This window comes from Lissotriton helveticus, chromosome 1_1 (assembly GCF_964261635.1).
Source record: "Lissotriton helveticus chromosome 1_1, aLisHel1.1, whole genome shotgun sequence".
Lineage (NCBI taxonomy): Eukaryota > Metazoa > Chordata > Amphibia > Caudata > Salamandridae > Lissotriton > Lissotriton helveticus.
The window spans coordinates 337,332,272-337,354,056 of record NC_136057.1 but is presented as its reverse complement, the minus strand read 5'-3'; the positions used below and the strand labels follow the sequence as shown (position 1 = coordinate 337,354,056).

Below are 21,785 nucleotides of genomic sequence, written 5' to 3'. Positions count from 1 at the left end.
GATTGACCCTGAAATGGCCGGTACTGCTTGTACTGGCTGTAACCTCCCAGAAAGGAGGACTAACCACATACTCTTGCCCCACGAAAGGGCTGCTTCTTGAATTGTAGAGTGCAATGAGCCTTTACAGTAATTGTGTCCTTCTTGATGATCTGAAGGGTTTCATCGATGTGGTGTCCAAATAGGGATTCACCATCGTAAGGCAGGTCAATCACCTTTATCTGAACTTCTCGTCTGAAAGAAGTAGCTTTTAGCCAGCCCTGACACCTCAGGACCACAGCCCCAGCCAGTTATCCTGTGGAGAAAACATCTACTGCACAATCAATGATCTCAGCCGAGATCCTTTCGCTCTCCGGCAGAATCTTGAGCACCTCAGCTTTGGATTCTTCTGGTAGTTTTTCTACAAAGGGTGAAATGTTAGACCTCATTTGGCGGTCTTATCTGCCTAGAATGGCAAGCAAACTGGCTGCTCTAACAGTGGTTGCCACCATAGTAGAACATTTCTTTCTCATGGAGTCGAGACGTCTTCCATCTCTATCCAGAGGGGCAGATAGTGGGGAAGCCGGATTTCTGGCATGACGGGCCGCTCGCGAGATCTCAGAACAGGGAGACACCTTACTTGGAGAAGTGTGGATAGGCAGTTTTAATTCCTGAGAAGGTCTTTTCTTAGATAAAAGTTCTATATTATCTTTGGATGCAGTCAGATTAGTCGACGGAACAAGCGTAGACTATGTCAAGCACTCCACTGGCGAGGATGATGTAGAGGAAGTTTAATCAAATTCCTTCCGTCGACGGTGCAGATGTCAACGAGAATCTTGATCTAAAGTATTCAGTTCTGTCAACGAGACTACCGTCGACGAGGCAGGAGCCGACGAGAACGACTTATTCTTGAGAGCCACCGACAGCCGCAGCGTCGACCACGCTTCCGACAATCAAGATCCTGACAGGAGTCCTTTCTTTTTCGTCGACGAAGAGGAAATTGTCGTCAATGACGGTCTCACCTTCACAGATACTAACATCGATGGAGAAGACGCAGACGACATGATCATTTTTGTCTTTGGTGAAGAGAAGGTAGACGTCGTAGTTGTGGCGATGGAAGTTCTCGTAGACGAAGGTGTCGTCGACAGAGCATCTTTAGTGTGAGGTAAAGTTGTCTCAGGAAGAGACCTTGACACCGGTTTCATTTTTATAGAAGTCTTAGAAGGCATAGAGGGCATAGACTGAGGCCAGTTCTTTTTTAGAAGAAGGCATGTCTTCATGTTTTGAGGTGTAGTGAGGCTTCTTTTAACACCTTAGCAGCCTTAGAAGATACAAGCTCCGCCTCACCAGCTCTTTTCTTAGAAGCTGTGGTCTTTAATGAAGAATCACTTTCTTTATCAGATAAAGGATTGTCTTTATTTTTTGGCTTCTTTAGCCACAGAAGAAGATGTCGTTCTCTATCTCGCAAGGTTTTTTGAGAGAAAGTCCTGCAGATTTTACAGTCTCTCACATGGTGATCAGGGTGAAGGCAGTAGATATACTTCTTGTGGGGAACCTCTGAATTACGTCTTAGTTTCTCACAAGAATCACAATTCCTAAAGAGAGATCTTTTAGAAGAAGACATGTTGGGATGAAGATCTGAAGAAATCCAGAAGGCCAAGAGAAAGTACTGAGCAGAGATCAGGGAGACTCCCTTCACGCGGCGTGCGGTAGAAAATCTGAGAACCTGAAGCCTCTGTGGAGAGGGTTCTAGAGGGTGCTGCCGCCTGACTGGCTAAAGTTCAGACCATCCTAATGACTAGAACGAGATATTCAAGTGAATGGTTTTTCTCTATTAACTTTAATGATAGAATAATTTTTACTCCTTTTTATGTACCGTGGCAACGCCGGGGAATGATTCAAGCATGTGAATCTATGAAAGATACCCAAATACTGGATAAAATAAGTTACTTAGCTGCAACTGCGGTAATCCAGAATTGGTACAGTTCATAGATTCACATGCTTAAATCATTCCCCATCGTCGAGAAGGGAGTTCCACAGTAAAATAATCAAGCAGTATTTAGCAAATCTCATAGGCTATAATTGCCCTAGGCCATGTTATTGATAGCCTATCTATGTCCTTTTAAAAAAAAGGACATAATGTTGAAACACAGCCAATCAGCACCTTCTAGAACACTCCTAGTAGAGACAGATTCCCTCAGATTTTCTAAGCACAAGTGGGAAGTAACAATCCCATTAAACCAAACAGAGAAAACTCTATGGGGAGGAGGGTGAGTCGCATGTGACTATGTATGATAGCAATGCTGGATAACCGCAGGTTACAGGTAAGTAACTGAGGGCTAGATGTACGACCCACAAATTTGCTAGTTGCAAATTACGCCTGATTAGCAACTCACAAATGGGGATGCACAACATTGTCTGAGACAGAGTTTGTTATTCCCAATGGGGTCGCAAATTGCATGCATATTAATGAGGCTGTCGCAATTTGCAACCCCATCGGGAATGGCTGGGCACTCCAAGAGATGGTGGCCTGCTGGGGTCAGCAGACCACCATGTCTGGGACTGCTTTAAAATAAAGTAGTTTTTTTAATGCATCCCGTTTTCCATAAAGAAAAATGGGATGCATTTAAAAAATCAAAATCAAATGTACGAGTGTCATTTTTAGGTCTCGCCTACGCAGAGCACATGCGCTGCTTAGGAAGGAGACCTTCAGTCATCGATGCGCCTTTTCATGCCAAAACGTGCACACGTTCCATTGCCTTCAATGGCAGCGCGTGCATGTTGGCAATTCCCTTGCAGGAGCGAGCAGGAAACATCTGTTAATAATTACAAACAGATGTTTCCTGCTGGCTCCCGCAAGAGAAACCGGCACAGGCCCCCTCCTCTCTTCCTGCTGCCGCGCTGCGTGTCTCCCTGTTGCTGCAAGGCGCACGCGCTAGTTACTTAATTTCTCCCAGTAGCTCAAGAAACCCCCGGGACGCTCTTCTCCTATACTCCCGGTCACGCAGCCTGTCCGCTTGTTTACCTCGCCGGGTTCCATTTCTACCCTCCGGCGATTTGATTACTTCCGCGCTATCTCACAAAGCCTCAGCATGGTCTGGGCCTGTCTGCCCCCGTCTGCTCTCGGCCTCTCTCGGGTCGTTGCACTGGGGGGCTGCTCAGCACCTCCTTATCCGTGAACACTTGGCTGCTTCCAGCAGACTCTCACCTGCCAGGCCCGGCTGTCCTCCCTACGGCCTGCCGAGCCGCGACTGTGTCTGCCGCACATGTGCCTCTCAGGAAGTCCACGAGAGCTGCAGTCAGCTCAGGCCCCGTGCGATACTTCCACAGCTCCGCTGCTGCGCTGGACCTCTCCCTCTATCTACGCATTGCGGGAGCCTTTTTTTCTCCACTTCTCGCGCCTTCACCATGGAGCTAGAGCGTCTCTCCTTTTAGGATCGCTGGGTTCTCTTCATGTCTCTGGGTCGGGTGCTATCATTGTCTGCCTCCTCTCCTCTCGCAAAAGCTTCCCGCTGCCACAACACCAAGTACTGCTAACATAAAACTCCCAGCACTGCATGCAGGATTCCGTTTGTCTTCACTTTGCCTTTCCCTCTACTTTCTTCTGGTTCCGTCCACACCTAACCCTTAACTGCTGCATTTTCCCACCTTTGTGAAGATCGGACAGACAGACGTTTCGTGGCTTGGACAGCAATTTCGTGAATGAGCGGAAGGTAAGTGAGAAAACGAGTCAGATATGATACTTTGTTTAGCAATTAACCATATATTTATTTCTTCAGTAAATTTGGTTACAGCAGCGTAAAGTATTGGGTGCGTTTTCATAAAAATACTGTAATGAATATGCTACTTACCAGTATGCATCTGTTCTTGGCATGTAGGGCTGCTGACATTCATATCTATAGCATAGATCGCCGCCTAGTGTTGGGTCCGGATGATTGCACATTGTTGTCCAGGAAGAGTCTACGAAGTATCACGAGATAGGTGGCTCCTCCCCTGGACTACAGTGCGCATGGGCATCGACTCCATCCCCAGATTGTTTTTAGCCATTGTGGCGAAGATGTAGTGTAACAGTGTGAGCGATGACCATGCTAAGAATAAGTGTAAATTCTGCAGCCGCTACAGGCGCCGGGGAGGAGGGCGGGCGATATGAATGTCAGCAGCCCTACATGCCAAGAACAGATGAATACTGGTAAGTAGCATATTCAGTTCGAGGCATGTGGGCTGCTGAATTCATATCTATAGCATAGAATAAATAGCAGCCCCTCCATTAACGGCGGCCGCCTGTGCCAGCTGCAGATGTCTGAAAAAGTGTCTTTAGAACAGCCTGCCCTACAGCTGCTTGGAGTGCACATCTACACAGTAGTGTTTAGTAAATGTGTGTGGGGTAGACCATGTGGCTGCTCTACAAATGTCTTCCAAAAGGATATTACCAAGGAAAGCCATGGAGGCCCCCAACTTGCGGGTGGAGTGGGCTCTAGGGGGGACCGTTAAAGTGCGCTTAGCCTTGTGATAGCAAATCTGAATACACTTAACGATCCACCTGGCTATACCTGCTTTGGAAATGGGGTTGCCTTTGTGCTGGGCCGAAAAGGCAACAAAGAGTTGTTGTGTCTTCCTAAAATCCTTTGTCCTATCGATGTAGTACATCAAAGCTCGTTTGACATCAAGAGTGTGGAGCATTCTTTCTGCCACTGTCTCTGGGTTTTGAAAGAACGCGGGCAGCTCAATGGTCTGATTGACATGGAACTGCGAAACCACTTTAGGAAGTAATTTAGGGTTAGAGCGCAGCACCACCCTGTTGGAGTGAATCTGTATGAATGGCTCTTGTACAGTGAGCGCCTGTAGCTCACTAACACGTCGCAGAGACGTAATGGCAATGAGAAACGCCACTTTCCATGTTAAGAACTGAATCTCACAGGAATGCAGAGGCTCAAAAGGTGGGTCCATCAACCTGGTGAGGACCACATTGAGGTTCCATACAGGAGCTGGAGGGGTCCTGGGAGGGATGACCCGCTTAAGTCCTTCTAGGAAGGCTTTGATGGCAGGCACTTTGAAAACGGAGAGATGCTGCCTGTTCTGGAGACAAGCCGCTATGGCGGATAAGTGTATCCGAATGGAAGCATATGCTAGATTGCATTTGTAAAGATGCAACAAATAACAGATGTTGTGAATGGACGCATCTAGCGGGTTGATGTTGTGTTCAGTACAGTAAATGACAAACCGCTTCCATTTTGCTGCATAGCAGGCCCTGGTGGTGGGCCTTCTAGCCTCCCGTATGATATCCATGCATTCAGGAGGCAAGTCAAGGTAGCCAAACTCTAAGACTTCAGGAGCCAGATCGCCAGGTTGAGCTGTTGCGGGTCTGGATGCTGAATGTCGCCACGGCTCTGCGTCAAAAGCCTGGGTGTGAGGTGCAGCCTTTGATGCGGTACCACGGAGAGTTCTAGAAACGTGGTGTACCATGGTTGGGTGCCCACGTTGGAGCAACCAGGATGAGTGTCATCGAGTGTTGCTTTAGCTTTCGTGCCACCAGCGGTATGAGAGGTGCTGGGGGAAAAGCGTACGCAAATCTGCCTGACCAGTTCATCCATATCGCATTGCCCTGCGACTGTGGGTGAGGGAACCTGGCGGCAAAGCTTTGGCATTTTGCGTTTTCCCGTGTGGCAAACAGGTCTATCTGTGGATGACCCCACTGCTGGAAGTACGGGCAGAGTACTGATGGATGTATCTCCCACTCGTGCATCTGGTGGCTGTACCTGCTGAGCAGATCCGCCATCTGATTGTCCTTGCCCGGGAGGTGTTCCGCCATGAGGAAGATGTTCCTCTGAATGGCCCACTTCCACATGCTCTGAGCCAGATGAGACAACTGCGGAGAGTGTGTACCTCCCTGCTTTTGAAGGTAGTACATGGCCGTCATGTTGTCCGTCCGGATTAACACGACTTTGTTGCACAGATGTACTTTGAATGCCTTCAATGCCATGAAGATTGCCATCAGTTCTAGGTAGTTGATGTGCATCTTTTTCTGCTGCGTTGTCCATAGTCCCTGCACTGTGTAGTGGAGTACATGAGCTCCCCATCCCTGGAGAGATGCGTCCGTTGTCAGGATAATCTGTGGCACAGGCTCTTGGAACGGTCGGCCCTTGCAAAGGTTGTGTGGATTCCACCAATGCAGAGAGCTGTATGCCCGACCGGTCACCAACACTAGGTCGTTCAACTGTGCCGGAGTCCACTGATGAGCCAAGCATTCTTGGAGCGGACGCATATGTAGTCTCGCGTGCGGGAGTATGAAGATGCAGGAGGCCATCATGCCTATCAACTGCATGAACACTCTTGCTGGAAGCGAGTGTTGCGGTCTGAACTTCTGGATCTGAGACTGAATGCTGTCGATCCTCACAGAAGTCGGCGGAGCTGTGGCTGCCAGAGTATCGATCGTCGCGCCCAGATATTGCCGCACACAGGCCGGCTGAAGGTGCGACTTGGGATAATTTAGTGAGAATCCCAGATTGTGAAGGAGGTGAATGGTGTGGGACATGTTGGCGGCGCACTGCTGGGCCGACTTTGCTTGGATAAGCCAGTCGTCCAGATAAGGGTAAACGTGAACGTTTTGCCTCCTGAGGTGCGCAGCTACTGTCGCCAGACATTTTGTGAACACCCTGGGCGCTGTGGTCACCCCAAAGGGCAGGACCTTGAACTGATAATGCCGACCCTGAATAGTGAACCTGAGGTATTTCCTGTGTGATGGATGCAGTGGAATGTGGAAATAGGCATCCTTGAGATCCAAGGTTGCGAGGAAGTCTCCCCGATTGAGCAACGGGAGAACCTGCTGCAGTGTGAGCATATGAAAGTGTTCCGATAGAATGTACTGATTTAGGGGTCTGAGGTCCAGTATGGGTCTGAGGGATCCGTCCTTCTTTGGGATTAAGAAGAACGAGGGAGTACACCCCCGTGCCTTCTTCCCCAACGGCACGAGCTCGATTGCCCCTTTTTGCAGCATGACTAGTACCTCCTGCTGCAATAAGTGCAAATGCTCTGTGGACATAGGACGGTGTTTTGGTGGCATGTTGGGTGGAGTGGATGTTAACTCCAGACAATAACCGAACTGGATAAGTTTCCTGACCCACCTGTCCGTGGTGATGGATTTCCAGACGGGCAGGAACTGCTGGAGTCTCCCCCCGACAGGTGTAGTATGGTCGGGGGGCAGTGACAGGGCGTCACTGTTTACTGGTGGCGGAGGAGCGGGAGTTGTTGTTTCCACTACCTCTTCCCTTGGTGCTGTTGCCCCGATAGCCGCCTCTACTCTGCTTGGTGTAAGAGGACTGCGCCCCACTTTTATTGTATTGCGTTTGCTGGGACATCTGGCCCCTGGAAACACCTCTATTGCCTGAGCGACGAAAAGTGCTGCCCCGAAACTGCTGGGACTGGAGAGCCCCCATGGATTTTGCAGTTTCAGTATCCTTTTTTATCTTTTCCAAGGTGGTATCCACCTCAGGACCAAATAACCTGTCTGGGTTTACTGGCTGATTGAGGATGGTAGTTTGTATCTCCGGCTTGAAACCGGAGATTCTGAGCCAGGCCTGACGTCTCAACATGACACTGGTGTTAATGGCTCTGGCCGCGGTGTCCGCAACGTCCAGTGCACACTTGATTGAAGCGTTGGAGATAAGCTTCCCTTCCTGAATAAGCATCTCAGCTGCCTCTTTATACTGATCTGGAAGATGTTGCAACCCGGTCTCTAGTGTGTCATAGTGCGCCCTGTCATATCTGGCCAGGAGCGCCTGAGTGTTAGAGATACGCCAGATATTGGCGGCTTGAGCCGCCACCCTCTTCCCTGATGCCTCCAGCACTTTAGATTCCTTGTCGGGAGGAGGAGCATCACCAGTAGTTTGTGAGTTCGCCCTCTTCCGGGCATTAGAGACGACCAGAGAGTCCAATGGCAACTGGCCTCTGATGTAGGTGGGGTCGCCAGGCGCCGGCCGATATTTTTTTTCAATCCTAGGGTTGACCACCCTGGCCCGTGTGGGTTCCTTAAAGATGTCTGCAGCATGTTTGAGAACCCCTTTCAGCATGGGGAGAGTCTTGACAGTCTTTTCTGCAGTGGAAAAGGTATCAAAAAGGAAGTCCAGTTCGATAGGGTCAGTGTGGAGGTCCACGTCGTGGTTTTTAGCCGCCCTCTCAATTAGAGCATTAAATGCAGCCGAATCCTCGGTAGGAGAGGTCTTGACAGCGTACAGTTGAGGGTGCTGGGCAGTTTGCTGATCCCCTGGGTCACCTGCAACTGTCCATGAGTCGTGGTGATCCTCAGGATCAGTGTTGGCAGGAATGCCATACTCCTCGTCATCACCATCCCCACCCTCCACATCCGAATAAGTGGGTGAGGGTGTAGCCACCCGTGGAGTCCGTGTAGCAAGAGGCTCCACCAGAACAGGGGATTCCGCAGCAGGCTTCTTGCGCTTCAAGGGAATCGTGTAGGACTCCAAAGGCTGGGTTGCCGTGATCTTCCTCTTGTAGAGGGTGAGTTTCCCGGTGTCGGCGTCGATATAGTGTTCCGACTGCTCCTCCACCGAGGGTTGTCGAGGTTTCAAGCTCCCAAGCGGCTGAGAAGGCTTCTGCGCCGTGGACACTGGTACGGGCGCTTGGATGACCGACCATGGAGCGAAGGCCTTTGGTGCTACCTTTGGCGGCAACGTAAACAGGAGTGGCGCCGAAGACTTTGGCGTCGTGGCAGCTGGCTTCGCCGTGGAAGCATCCTTTGGTGCGGACGCAGAAGCTTTGTTCCTGATGCGTTGAAGAGAATCCGACACCTGCTTCGTAAAGGAAGCGGACGGTTTCGTCGATCCGACAGACGTCTTCGGTCCACCAGCGAGTGAAGACTCGAGCGTCGATGCCTTATGTTTATCCGGTACCGGATCAGCCTGTTTCTGCGTGCTGTGTCCCCCTGCCGTTCCGACGGTCTTCTGCGTCGACTGCTTCGTGCCGGCGGCCTTGACTACGGGGTGCCGGGCCCCAGTCTTCGGTTCGACACCCTTAGCCGATTTTGGGTCGACGGCCTTGACCGACTTTGACTTGGCGCCCTTGACCGACTTTGGATTGGCGCCCTTGACCGACTTCCCCGGGGCGACAGCCTTCTTCGGCTTCGGCTGCCCCGACGTGTCCGAAGACGAGGAGGCGGCCGGAGGGGCAGACGTCTTCAGTTTCGATGGCGTCTCAATTACTTTCGATTTCGTCGACACCGAAGGTTTCGTTTTGACCAACGTCGGCTCCGCAGAAGTGTCCGTAGCCGGGCCCATAGGCGAGGCCGTGGATCTGGGTGGAAGGTCTTGGGTAAGGCCGCGTGGCAATCCCTCGACCTGAGCCGTAGTAATTGTTTGTTCGGGGCCTAGCTCTTCACAGGAGCTATCTTCCGTGGCCCACTAGGCCTCATTGTCGTCTCCTACCTCGACGACTTCTGCTGCCTCGACCACCTCGACGTCTGTGTCTTATCCGTAGTCGATCTCCTCCGTTGGAGGGGAAACTTGCAGATGAACTTCTTGCTCGTCTGCTTCTTCTCTGTCAAAGATGTCCACCGGTTCCGGGGCCGACTGCCGGGCCTCCTGGCGCGCCACGCGCAGAAGTCGAATCGTCTTCTTCGATCGAAACCTGGAACAAGCCATACAGTTGTCTACATCGTGGTCCGGCGACAGGCACTTGTTGCACACAGGGTGGACGTCGATGTGCGGGTACTTAGATCCGCACACGGGACATTTCTTGAACGGACTCCGTTCCATGATGTCGTCGTGAGTCTTGCTGCGTCGACTGGGCCCCGAGTACCGAAGAGCCACGTGACTCCTCTGGACGTCCGACTACGGAACTGAGCCGGAACAGAGTTGGGACCGAACGCAAACAATACCGACGTATAAGATAAGGCCTACGGGCCGTAAGAAAAGTCTATAACGATTCCGAACTGGAGATGTCGAATATACATCCGTACCCAATGGCGGAAAAAAACAATCTGGGGATGGAGTCGATGCCCATGCGCACTGTAGTCCAGGGGAGGAGCCACCTATCTCGTGATACTTCGAAGACTCTTCCAGGACAACAATGTGCAATCATCCGGACACAACACTAGGCGGCGATCTATGCTATAGATATGAATTCAGCAGCCCACATGCCTCGAACACTATATTAGTCATTTTGATACAGCACATACTGCAAGCTGAACTGCCTGTTGTCAATAGAATTAACGCGTTACCATTACCACACTTCAGTGGACACTTTGCATCCACCATGGGGAGATAAAGGTCCGAGCTGGCCCTACTGGGGCCCGCTCCTGTGGGCTTAACACAGACATCAACAACAGGCACTCAATGCACGGTACTATCTAACCTGCTGAAAGTGTCACTACTTTTATGTATCACGTTCTTCGTGTGACCCCAGGACCCCTTACAGAAGTAGGGAACGACGAGGGGCTGTGGAAACTTTATACCCAGGCTAGTTTTTCAAGCACTTATCAGATGTCAGGACAAGCACTTCAATTGAGCAAAGCACACACTGCCACTCCCAGCATACAATGCCCTTATTAATGAAAGCTGAAGCCTGAGAGGTGGTGTTTAGGTGACACAGAACCAGGTAGCAGCATTCCTTATTTATGTGATCTTGTGTTACACTTTCAGCCTCAACACAAATTATTTGGCAATGAGATTAGGTCAAAAGTTTTTAGAAAAAGGGGTATTTATTTGCAACAAAAAAAAGAGAAATGCAATTATTTAAAAAAAAAAACCTGTTAGAAAGATTACGCCTATTAAGTATTAACAAAAAGGCAAAATACACTGAAAATGCACAACATTCTGCAGGTGTCGCAAGATGTGGGTTGCGGGACATAATTTCCCACATGTGTGTGTATAGTAAGTTAGCATTGTTAATAGGTAGACGGAGATGTTGGGGGCACGCTATAGTTCAGAAGCACTGAGAGGTGTTTGGGAGTACCTGAGTGTTGCCAGTTACACACAAAATTGGGAAAAATGTTGCTACTGGAGATCGGAGAGAGAATAATGCTGGCAGGCTTAGTTCTAAAGCATTAAAAAAAGTGTGAGTCTTTTCATTTAAGGCACAGTGCAAGAATTGTTCAAGTTGGAAATCACTTTTTATTGCGGAATAATAAACACCCAATAGACATTTTTTTTAAGAATATCTGCACACACAATACAATAAGATACACTCATGGTAATTTTCAAAATGTAGTTACTTTGAATGTATTGGTACTCACTCCCCAATACAAAAGAGTAATTTTCAAATGTATTGCTTTTATTTTAATATATTAATATTTCTCATCCAGTTTCTATTTAGACGAGGCTTGTGATAACACAGCTAGGTTATTAATCCGTGTGTTATTCATTCGGGTCCTCGCTCACACATCCTTACCCTTTGTTAAGAGGGCTGGGCTTGCCCTGCCTAATAGGGCGTGCCACCATAAACATTGCCTGTTTGCCTTTATCTGCATAGGACAACAAGCCACAAACCCTGGAGAATTTGCAGAGACGGTAAGTTTCTTCTAACTTTTTGTTTAAGATAATCATCGTCTTTGGTTCTGAACAGTACATGCGGTCTCCATCCCTATGACACTTCAAAAGAAATACTTTCTTCTGTTGCAGCTCTGAAGGTTAACTTCATGCTATTAATGTACAGTCACCGGTTGGTGTATAAACATTCAACACAAGACAAACTTTTAATGGCAACTCTGACTCGCTGCAACACTTCAGGCTTTGTTTAAAAAGCAATTGTGCTCACTTAACTTAAACTTAGAAATGTAAATGGCATGGTGAGATTTTTAGGAAGAGGTTTCTTCACAAGGAAACAAATTTTAGTCATGGACCAAAAAAGAAAAGTTAGGAGGCCTGTTTGCATCTGGTCAGAGATTTCTGCATACTGAAATAAGAAGCATTTGCAATGCAATTGGTCTCGCATTTGCAGAGTTTAAACTGTTGGCATTGTAAATGACAATGGAATGTATTTATCTGTTTAAAAACAACACAACTAAATGGCATTGCCATTTGCAATGCCAAAAGCTCAAACTCTCGTAAATGCCAGACCTATTGCATTGCAAATGCTCGTTTTAAGGCTAGGCAGTGGTCCCTGGAACCACTGCCCGCCCTTAAAAAATATTTTGAGAGCCACTCACAAAGGCGAAGAGGTCCCTTGGGGACCCCTTCCTGTTTGCAAGTGGTTTACCACCCTTCTATGAAGGGTGGTAAACTGCTAATGTTTTGCAACCAAAATTGCGGTCGCAAAACAGTCCTACATAGCTTCAGGAGTCGCTATTAGGAAGGGACGCAATTGAAATGCCATTCTTAATAGCGAGTCGCTAATCCTATTTTGCGAGTCGCAAATTGATTCGTGATTCGCAAAATAGGATTAGTACATGGGCCACACGTTTTTTGCAGTCGCAAACGGGTCTAAAACCCATTTGCGCCCGCAAAAGACTTTAGTACATCTGGCCCTTATTTTCTTATCCAGAATTGGGGTATCTTTCATAGATTCACATGCTTGAACCAGAATAGCAAGCAGCTAAAAATGTAACTGTCTGTAGTGGATGGAGGGAATCATGCCATACATAAATACATCAAGTCAGTGCATTAAAACAGACATTTGTAACTATGCAAATACCCTTCCAATCCTAGAAACTTTAAAACATGTCTACAACACCTGAAGCACTTCCATCCTGCTATGTTTATGATGCAATCAATGAAATGTTTACTAAAAGTAATAGAAAAATTAGGTTACTACTTTTTTTTTTACTTGTTAGAAACATTAGCAAATAATATTAAACAATGCTATGCAATTTCAAAAAGCATAAAATTCCTCTTTACTAGAAAAGAAGTCCACCTTAATTGAAGAGATGATGCAGTACCGCTTGAACCACAGCTGCATCTTCACGCTGTGTAGATTGCAGACAGTAGTGCTGCGTGAAAGTGCGGACACTTTTCCATGTTGCAGCACGGCAAATTCTCTCCAGCATAACTCCAGCGAAAAGAGCTGCTGACGTGGACACTGCTCTGGTGGAATGTGCTTTAGTTCTTCTTGTTAAGGGCTTGTTAGCCTTTTCATGGCAGAATTGTATTGCCAATGTGTAGGAAGGTTGATCCCTGACTATGGTTGCCCCCAACTTTTTGCCTGGTGTTTTGCTGGTTTTCTGACTTAGTTGACCTGGGGCCCTGCTATTCAGGACCCCAGGCCTACTGCTCTCTCTGTAAAATGGATTCCATGTACCTTAGGTACATATCTAAATTGGATACTGAGTCACCTTACCAGTCCCTGTACAGAGTACCTTAGGTACCCAGGGCATAGGTGTACCCAGGGCCTACCGGGGGCTGCAGCATGTATTATGCCACCCCTGGCTGGCCATCCAAATCTGACACAACTGGCTGCACGACAGCTGGGGCAAGGTGGTGTACTCACCCTTTGCTTTAGATATAGTATACCTATATCTAACCCTAAAAATGGACACACAGATCTCCTATCAGTCACTCCTATGGCAGGCCTTAACAATCCTGAAGGCAGAGTGCTTGGAATCGTGTGAGATGGGGCTCTGGCATGAGCTGAGCCCGTCTGCGGCTTTCGGGATCCATCCCTTAGCCGTTTCCATGATATCGCATACCATATACTCTTAAGTGCATTATAATCCTCGCGGTTATATGCCAACTCTGGTATCGCTTTATCAAAACATGTCGAGTAAGGTGTCATACGAATTGGAATACTAACCCCTCGCCAATTCTGGCGACGGGGTTAGCATTCCACCCTTCTAGAGGGACACGACATGTATGTAACCCCTAACCCCGGTTAAAGTCAAACAGAGCCTCAGCTCCACAAAATGGATGCTGCCACCGAGACACAAGTCTGCCCTCCTGCTGCTGGGAGTCCTCCCAGAGCAGGAGATAAGGACAAAGGGTTTCCTGCCAGGGGCGGTGCCAGCACCGTCCCAGACAGGGTTTTGTGTATTGTAGGTAGGCAGGGCTTTAGAGGAAGGTGACTGCACGTGGCACCCCGGTGCTCACTGTGCATAGGCTGGCTGGAACCAGTTCCAGGGTCACTCCAGACCCTGTGCTGGGGAAAAGCCCGCCAAGGAAGTGGGTGTAACCACCCCCCTCCTAGTCCCACCCATAGGGCAGGACTTAGTCGCGTGCCAGCCCCTTTTTACAGGATAAAGGTAGAGACTGGCCCCCTTCCAAATCAGATCATCTTTGAATCCTGAAACTACTTTCCACGAAAGGAACTCAAGACTTCTTCCTAAGATTTCTCCCTTGTGACTAAGGAGTAGTCACCCTGCATCCGCAGGCACCATCTACAGAACACTGCGGTCTGCTGCAAGTCCTTCCTCCGGAATCCGACTGCCCAGCTCGACGAGAACCGGCTTCCCTGGCACCTCTGACCTCTACCTACATCATCAGTCACGCTGAGATTCGTGGGTGTGACGAGACCTCGAGGGACCGGCCATCTTCAAGACTGCACGACTTCTGAACAACAAGCCCGCCGAGTGAATTCCTGGTGAGTGCTTTGGGGTCCGAGAAGCCCCCACCCTGAGCAGCTCCAGCACCGAAGAGCAGCCCCCCAGCATCTCCACGATCTGCGTGGGGCCCTTCTGCTTTTTACTGCTCACCGCGTTGTTTGGCTACTAGCCCGCTGGCTTGTGGCCTTCCTGACGACGCCCGACGACATTTCTGCTGCTGGTCTGGTTGCTCCAGACTGGCCCTTGCTTCCCTCCATCGGAGAAGTACCCTGGACCCTCCTGGTCCACCCAAGACGCCATTTTAGGTCCACCGCGTGGGCCTTGCATTTGCCAAGACTTGTTGCCCAATCCTGGGTCCAGCGACGTCGACAGCAAGAACCTTCGTGGGACAGCTCGCACCTCCATCCTGGTCGCCGACAACGCCTCCTGGTCCGAGAGACTGCAGAGCCCAGCAGCGCCCACTCACCTGACTGCGGTGACTTCGCCCGGTGCCATCCTGGTGCCCACTTAATCACTGGCTAGTGATTCAAGAACTTGGTCCCCTCTGCTTTCAGGTTTTCTTCTTCCTTGATCCAGGCTTGGATCCATCGAACTTTTCTTGCCTGCCAGCAACTTCTTCCTTCCAGGCTCCTGGTCCGGCAACGAGATCCCCGACGTCTTTTCAGACCTATGCAGCTGCAGCCCCTGGGCTAGGTAACTTCGGCACTCCGGTGTCCCAGCATAGCCTCACTATCCAAGGGTCAGGATCCACTGTCGTTTTCTTCCTACCAGGTCGGGTTCGCCCGTGAACACTAACTTTGTGAATTCTAGCTTCCATAGACTTTGTCCCGCATCCCGCGTGAGAGTGCACACTCTGCACCCGAGACCCCTGGGCCTCCTAGTAGTAATCTAACGATTCCCTAGTCCAGTCCTAGCGATTCCAAAGCCTATTAGAACTGTTACTTACCTGCTAGTAATTCGCATTCCACTTTTAAAGTATATGGTTTTTCGTGCCCCTCGGGCATTTGTGTATAACGTGCTAACTTAAGTATTTTCGTAAGAGTTTTGTTGTGTGCTTAGCTCCCTGTCTCATAAAGACCCAGGGTAGTCTTGTTATAAATAAATACACTGTTTATTTTCATAACACCTTGTGTGGTGTCCTTTCACTGGGTGTTCAAGGGGTAATGTGATGGTAAAACAGCTGGCTTAACACGCCCTCTAGAGTCTTAGCCTTAGACTGCTCGTATCCATGCTACTAGGATAGCTGGTCTATAAGGTTGACTTACAACCAATCATCAATAAGGGTTGTTTGGACTGATATATAGTGATCACTAGAATAGTGAGCACTGCACATCAGGCCAACTTCTCACACAATGAGACCCTTCTTGCGACAGTGGCCTTAGTAACTGCTGTTCCTTCCCGACCCTGTCCATAAGCCACCAGTATCGGATCAGTCTTTCTTATGTCTTTTGAAGTTAGAATTTTAAACATCTTTTTACATCTAGCTTGTGCAACGCTTGCTTGTTCTGCTGGAGTAAATGGATTTGGGAAAAAAAGACTGAAGTATTACAGGTTCGTTAAGATGGAACTGTGTCTGGACTTTTGGAATAAAAGCTGGGGTTGTCCGCAGAGCCACATAATTCTCTGTGTAAGTAAAAATCGTTCTTTGACTGTAAAAGCCTGGATTTCACAAATTCTCCTCGTAGAAGTGAGAGCCAGTAGGAGAGCAACTTTCCAAGTCAGAAACTTCAGTTAAGCTTTGTGAATTGGCTCAAAGGGCTGCCTCATCAGTTGTGCGAGGACCAAGTTGAGCTTCCATTCCAGAGGGGATGCACGTGGGGCGGGGGTTGGGGGATGTTAAGACGTGGAAGAGGCCCTCATGAATTGTTTCACAAGACCAGAAGCACAGAGAGACTTAATTTGATATTTTCTGTTTCGGGAAATCGATGCGAGGTGCACCTTCACCGAAGAGAATGTGAGACCCAATTTTCCAAGGAGAGATGGCAAAATCTGTTCAGAAGGCACTTGAAACAGGTGTAGATTGTTCCTTTGGCACCAGCAGCAGAACCGCTTCTACTTTAGATGGTACATTTTGTTAGTGCTTTCGACTCTGGATTTTGCAATTATATCTCTGCACTGCTGTGAGATATTCAAGTCTTTGAATTCCAAGAACTCAGGAGCCATGCATGCAAATAAGAAACTTTGGGTCTGGATGACATGACTGTCCATAGTCCCTGGTTAGGAGAGATGGCAAAAAAGCTTGAAGAGATAGAAAGGTGGCCTTCAGCTCTAAGCTGTTGATGTGCTGTAGATTTTGCACACTGGACCATTTTCTCTGGATTCGTAACATGTAGATGGCCTACTCAGTCATACCAAGGCGTCTGTGGTTAAGATGAAATCTGGGATTGATTGAAGGAAGGAAAATGCTACTTATCAGTATGCATCTGTTCTTGGCATGTAGAGCTGCAGAATTACACACTATGCATAGATGGCCACCTAGTGTTGGGCCCAGATGTTTGCAGTTTATTTTGTTTAGAAAAGTCTTTGGAAGTCACGGGATAGGTGACTCCTCCTTTGGATGATACTGCGCATGGGCATCGGCTCCATCCCCAGATTGTTTTTCGCGATTGGGGAAGTGATGGAGCTGTACAAGAGGTAGTGATGTACGTGTGATTTGTATCTAATTAAGATAATACTGGAACAGAGAAAGGTAGCTGGGGAGGCGGTTGGCCGTGTGTAACTCTGCAGCTCTACATGCCAAGAACAGATGCATACTGGTAAGTTGCATTTTCCGTTCGAGGCATATGAGCTGCAGATTACACACTATGCATAGATTGTATAGCAGTACCCACCTTTAGCGGCGACCACCAGTATCTGTTGCAGTTGTTTGAAACAGAGTTTTTAGTACAGCCTGGCCCACAGTTGCTTGTTGTTTAGTTTGCACATCTACACAATAATGCTTTGTGAATGTGTGCGGTGTAGACCATGTGGCTGCTTTGCATATATCGTCTAGCAGAATGTTCCCTAAGAATGCCATTGAAGCCCCTATTTTTCTTGTAGAATGGGCTTTTGGAGGAATTGTTAAAGTACGTTTGGCTCTGTGATAACATATTTGTATGCATTTAACAATCCACCTAGCGATCCCTGATTTTGATATGGGATTGTCTTTATGTGGCGGTGAGAAAGACACAAAAAGCTGCTTTGTTTTACGAAAAGCATGTGTCCTTTCGATATAGTATAGTAATGCTCTTTTGACATCTAAGGTATGTAGAGCTCATTCTGCGACTGTTTGGGGCTGCGAGAAAAATACTGGCAGCTCAACAGATTGATTTAGATGGAATGGTGAAATGACTTTAGGAAGAAACTTAGGGTTAGTACGAAGAACCACTTTGTTATGATGCATTTGCAGAAAGGGTTCTTGAATGGGAAATGCTTGTAGTTCACCAACACTTCTGAGAGAAGTAATGGCTACCAGAAAAGCTACTTTCCAGGTTAGGAATTGCAATTCACATTTATGTGATGGTTCAAAGGGAGATCTCATTAAACTTGTGAGAACCACATTTAAGTTCCACACTGGTGCAGGTGGGGTCCTGGGAGGAATTATTATTTTGAGTCCTTCCATAAAAGCTTTAATAGCTGGTACTCTAAAAAGAGATAGGTGTTGTCTATTTTGTAAGTATGCTGCGATGGCAGCGAGGTGTAGCTTGATAGATGTGTAGGCTAAGTTACACTTTTGAAGGTGTAATAGATATCCTATGATGTGTTGAATAGACACGTCTAAAGGATTGATTTGGTTGTTTTGGCAATATATGACAAACCGTTTCCACTTAGCGGCATTACATGCTCTAATAGTGGGGCCTCTAGCTTCTTTGATAACGTTCATACATTCTGGAGGAAGGTTGAGGTAACCAAACTATGACCTCAGGAGCCAGATCGCTAGGTTGAGCTGAGCTGGGTACAGGTGTCTGATCTCTCCATGGTTCTGTGTTAATAGGCATGGAGATAGGTTTAGTTTTTGGTGTGGTACTACAGACATCTGCAACAGCGTGGTGTACCACTGTTGCCTGGCCCAAGTTGGAGCGACTAGGATGAGCGTTAGGAATGTTGCTGTAGTTTGCGTACCACTAACGGAAGTAGTGGGAGAGGAGGAAAAGCGTACGCAAATAGTTCTGACCAATTCATCCATATCGCATTGCCTTTGGACAATGGGTGTGGGTATCTGGTGGCAAAGTTTGGACATTTTGCGTTTTCGTGGGTGGCGAAGAGGTCTATCTGAGGTTGTCCCCACGTTTGAAAGAATGGATGAAGAACTTGCGGATGAAGTTCCCAAACGTGGATCTGCTGTGTTTGTCGACTTAGCAGATCTGCTATAGTGTTTTGCACTCATGGGACGTGTTGGGCTAAGAGGAAGATCTTTAGTGGTATAGCCCATCTCCATATCTGCTGTGCTATCTGAGAGAGCTGCAGAGTGTGAATCCCCCCTTGTTTGTTTAGGTAGTACATGGCTGTCATATTGTCTGTATGGACTAAGACAGCTTTGACTGACACTTGAGTTTGAAATGCTTTTAGGGCTAGAAACACAGCTAGCAACTCTAAGTGGTTGATGTGGAGTAGCTTTTGTTGCGGTGTCCACCTGCCTCGCATGGTATGATGCAGTAGGTGAGCTCCCCAGCCGGAGAGCGATGTGTCCGCTGTCATGACTATTTGAGGAACTGGCTCTAGAAATGGTCGCCCTTTGGAAAAGTTTTTGGTGTTCCACCATTGCAGAGAACGAGGAGTCCAACCGTCTACCAACACTAGGTCTGTTAGTTGACCTTGAGCCTGGTTCCATTGGCGTGCTAGGCACTCTTGAAGTGGACGCATTTGCAGTCTTGCGTGAGGTACTACAAATATGCAAGATGCCATCATCCATATGAGCTGCATGAACACTTGAACTGGTAGCGAGTGTTGCAGTTTTAATTTTGTTAGGAGAGCTTGTACACTTGTTATCCTTGTTGGAAAGGGATAAGCTAGTGTTAGTTGGGTGTGTAGCGCCGAGATACTGTTGTAGGCGCGAGGGTTGAAGATGCGATTTGGTGTGATTTACCGTGAATCCCAAGTCGTGAAGCAGTTGAAAAGTAGCGTGAGTGTGTTGCACGCACTGGCTGTATGAGATATGGGAAGACATGAATATGTTGTCTTCTTAAGTGTGCTGCTACTACTGCTAGGCATTTGGTAAACAACCTTGGCGCTGTTGTGACTCCGAATTGGAGCACTTTGAACTGGTAGTGCTGCCCGTCTAGCACAAATCTGAGATATTTTCTGTGCGCTGTGTGGATGGGAATATGGAAGTAGGCGTCCTTGAGATCTAGAGTGACAAGGAAGTTGTTTAGTACCAGCAGTGGAAGGACTTGTTGGAGTGTGACCATATGAAAATGGTCCGACTGTATGTAAATGTTTAGAGGTCTGAGGTCTAGGATGGGTCTTAGAGATCCGTCCTTCTTTGGTATTAGGAAATATAGGGAGTATACTCCTTTGTTTTTGTGATGCTCTAGAACTACTTCTATTGCATTTTTCTGTAGGAGGGATATTAGCTCCTGTCTGAACAATGTTAAATGTTCCTGTGACATTGGGCGCTGCTTGGGTGGTATGTTTGGGGGGGTAGATGTTAGTTCCAGACAATAACCTGATTGAATTATTTGGAGCACCCACCTGTTTGATGTTATGTTTTCCCCGGCTGGCAGGTATTGTTGGAGTCTTCCCCAGACAGGAGTGGAATGGGGCGGGGGAAGGGGAAGGGAGTCATTGGGCAGGGGTAGAGGCGGAGCAGGAGTTGTTATTTTTACCTCTGCCTTTGTAGTTGTTACCCCTGTAACCCCCCCTTTGGTAGCCCTTGCTGTAAGTGGACTGTGTAGGGGCTTTGTACGAGGTAGAAGCTGTGTCTGAAGTATATCCCCTGGTGGCACCTCGATAGGATGAGCGACGAAATGAACGTCTGGGAGCCTGCGACTGCAGGGCTCCCATAGATTTGGCGGTGTCTGTATCCTTTCTAATTTTCTCTAGTGATACATCTACGTTGGGTCCAAATAGGTGTTGCTCATGAAAGGGCTGATTAAGAATGGCACTTTGTACCTCAGATTTAAATCCTGATATACGTAGCCAGGCGTGTCGCCTTAGTAAAACGCTGGTGTTAACTGCACGAGAGGCAGTATCTGCTGCATCGAGTGCACACCGAATAGAGGTGTTTGTGATGTTTTTCCCTTCTTGGATAAGCTTGTTTGCTCTATCCTTGTACTTGTCAGGGAGGTGCCTCATTAATGACTCTAGTTCGTCATAATGTGCCCTGTTATACCTGGCTAATAATGCCTGTGTATTGGCGATACGCCACATGTTTGCTGCTTGAGACGCTGTTCTTTTCCCTGATGCGTCCAGTAGCTTAGACTCCTTATCTGGTGGTACAGCTTCCCCTGATGTCTGTGAGTTTGCTCTCTTGCGTGCATTGGAAACTACAAGTGAGTCTAATGGTACTGGACCTTTAATATATGCTGGGTCTGAGGGAGCTGCTTTATATTTTTTCTCTATACGAGGATGAATGACCCGAGTTCTGACTGGGTCCTTGAAGACTTCGAGAGCATGCTTGATCACTCCTTTGAGCATTGGTAAAATGGATGAGGACCTTTGGGCGTTATCAAAGGTATCCATTAAGAAGTCTTCCTCAACAGGGTCTGTATGTATGTTCACCCCATGATATTGTGCAGCCCTGTGAATTAAATAATTAAACCCTATAGTGTCTTCTGGTGGGGAAGGCCTTGAGGGGTATAAGTCATCCTGAGGGACATTTGGGACATCTGGAGTGGTATAATCATCCCACGGGTCAGGGGATCCTGTAGGTGTGGCTGGATCAGGTATGTTACCCCCCCATATCGTCAGAGCTTTCATCCCTGTCTGGTATGATAGAGGATGCTGGGGAATGTTGTGGTATGGGAGGATGTGGTGATGGTACAGGTGAAGGAGAAGGGGAAGGCAGTCTTAGGGGAGAGGTGGCCATGTCCTTCTTCTTTGAATGCGGAGCTGAGGCCGGTGTGTCGAGGGGTCGCTTTTTTGAAGCCAAAATTAAGTGTCCAGTAGTTGGATCCTTAGCTACAGTCTTTTGAGCAGAGTCTGGATAAGGTACATCCTCTGCAGGAGGGTGATTTTTTGGTGCGGAGGAAGGCTTGGGCACCGAAATCGCTTGTTTTGGTTTCTTGACAATGTCTTTCACTGGGGAAGCAGGAGTCTTTTTCGGCTCCGAGGCTTTTTTCGGTTCCGAGGATTTTTTCGGTTCCGGGGTGGTTTTTGGATCTGACGGTGTTTTCGGTTCCGGTGGTTGTTT

General features: G+C 48.0%; 2 protein-coding genes across 2 annotated transcripts in view; both read right to left on the bottom strand.

The window, feature by feature from the left end:
- Positions 1-21,785, bottom strand: part of TRIM24 (tripartite motif containing 24) — a 1,142,914-nt gene that overhangs the window by 408,504 nt on the left and 712,625 nt on the right. The gene's annotated exons all lie outside the window — the stretch shown is intronic.
- Positions 288-21,352, bottom strand: LOC144822021 (uncharacterized). Its single transcript, XM_078679508.1, has 3 exons — positions 20,340-21,352; positions 999-1,129; positions 288-397 (listed from the first exon to the last, which is right to left on the bottom strand). Exons 1-3 carry the CDS (start codon positions 21,350-21,352, stop codon positions 288-290), a joined length of 1,254 nt encoding a protein of 417 aa, XP_078535634.1.

What these genes read in the sequence shown, in the direction of transcription:
- LOC144822021 (XM_078679508.1), bottom strand. Translation starts at nt 21,352, where the DNA reads ATGAAAGCTCTGACGATATGGGGGGGTAACATACCTGATCCAGCCACA. An exon ending in TCAGACACAGCTTCTACCTC is followed by an intron (nt 1,130 to 20,339) that starts GTACAAAGCCCC and finishes CTCACACTAAAG; the next exon opens with ATGCTCTGTCGACGACACCT. An exon ending in CGATGTTAGTATCTGTGAAG is followed by an intron (nt 398 to 998) that starts GTGAGACCGTCA and finishes CACCCTTTGTAG; the next exon opens with AAAAACTACCAGAAGAATCC.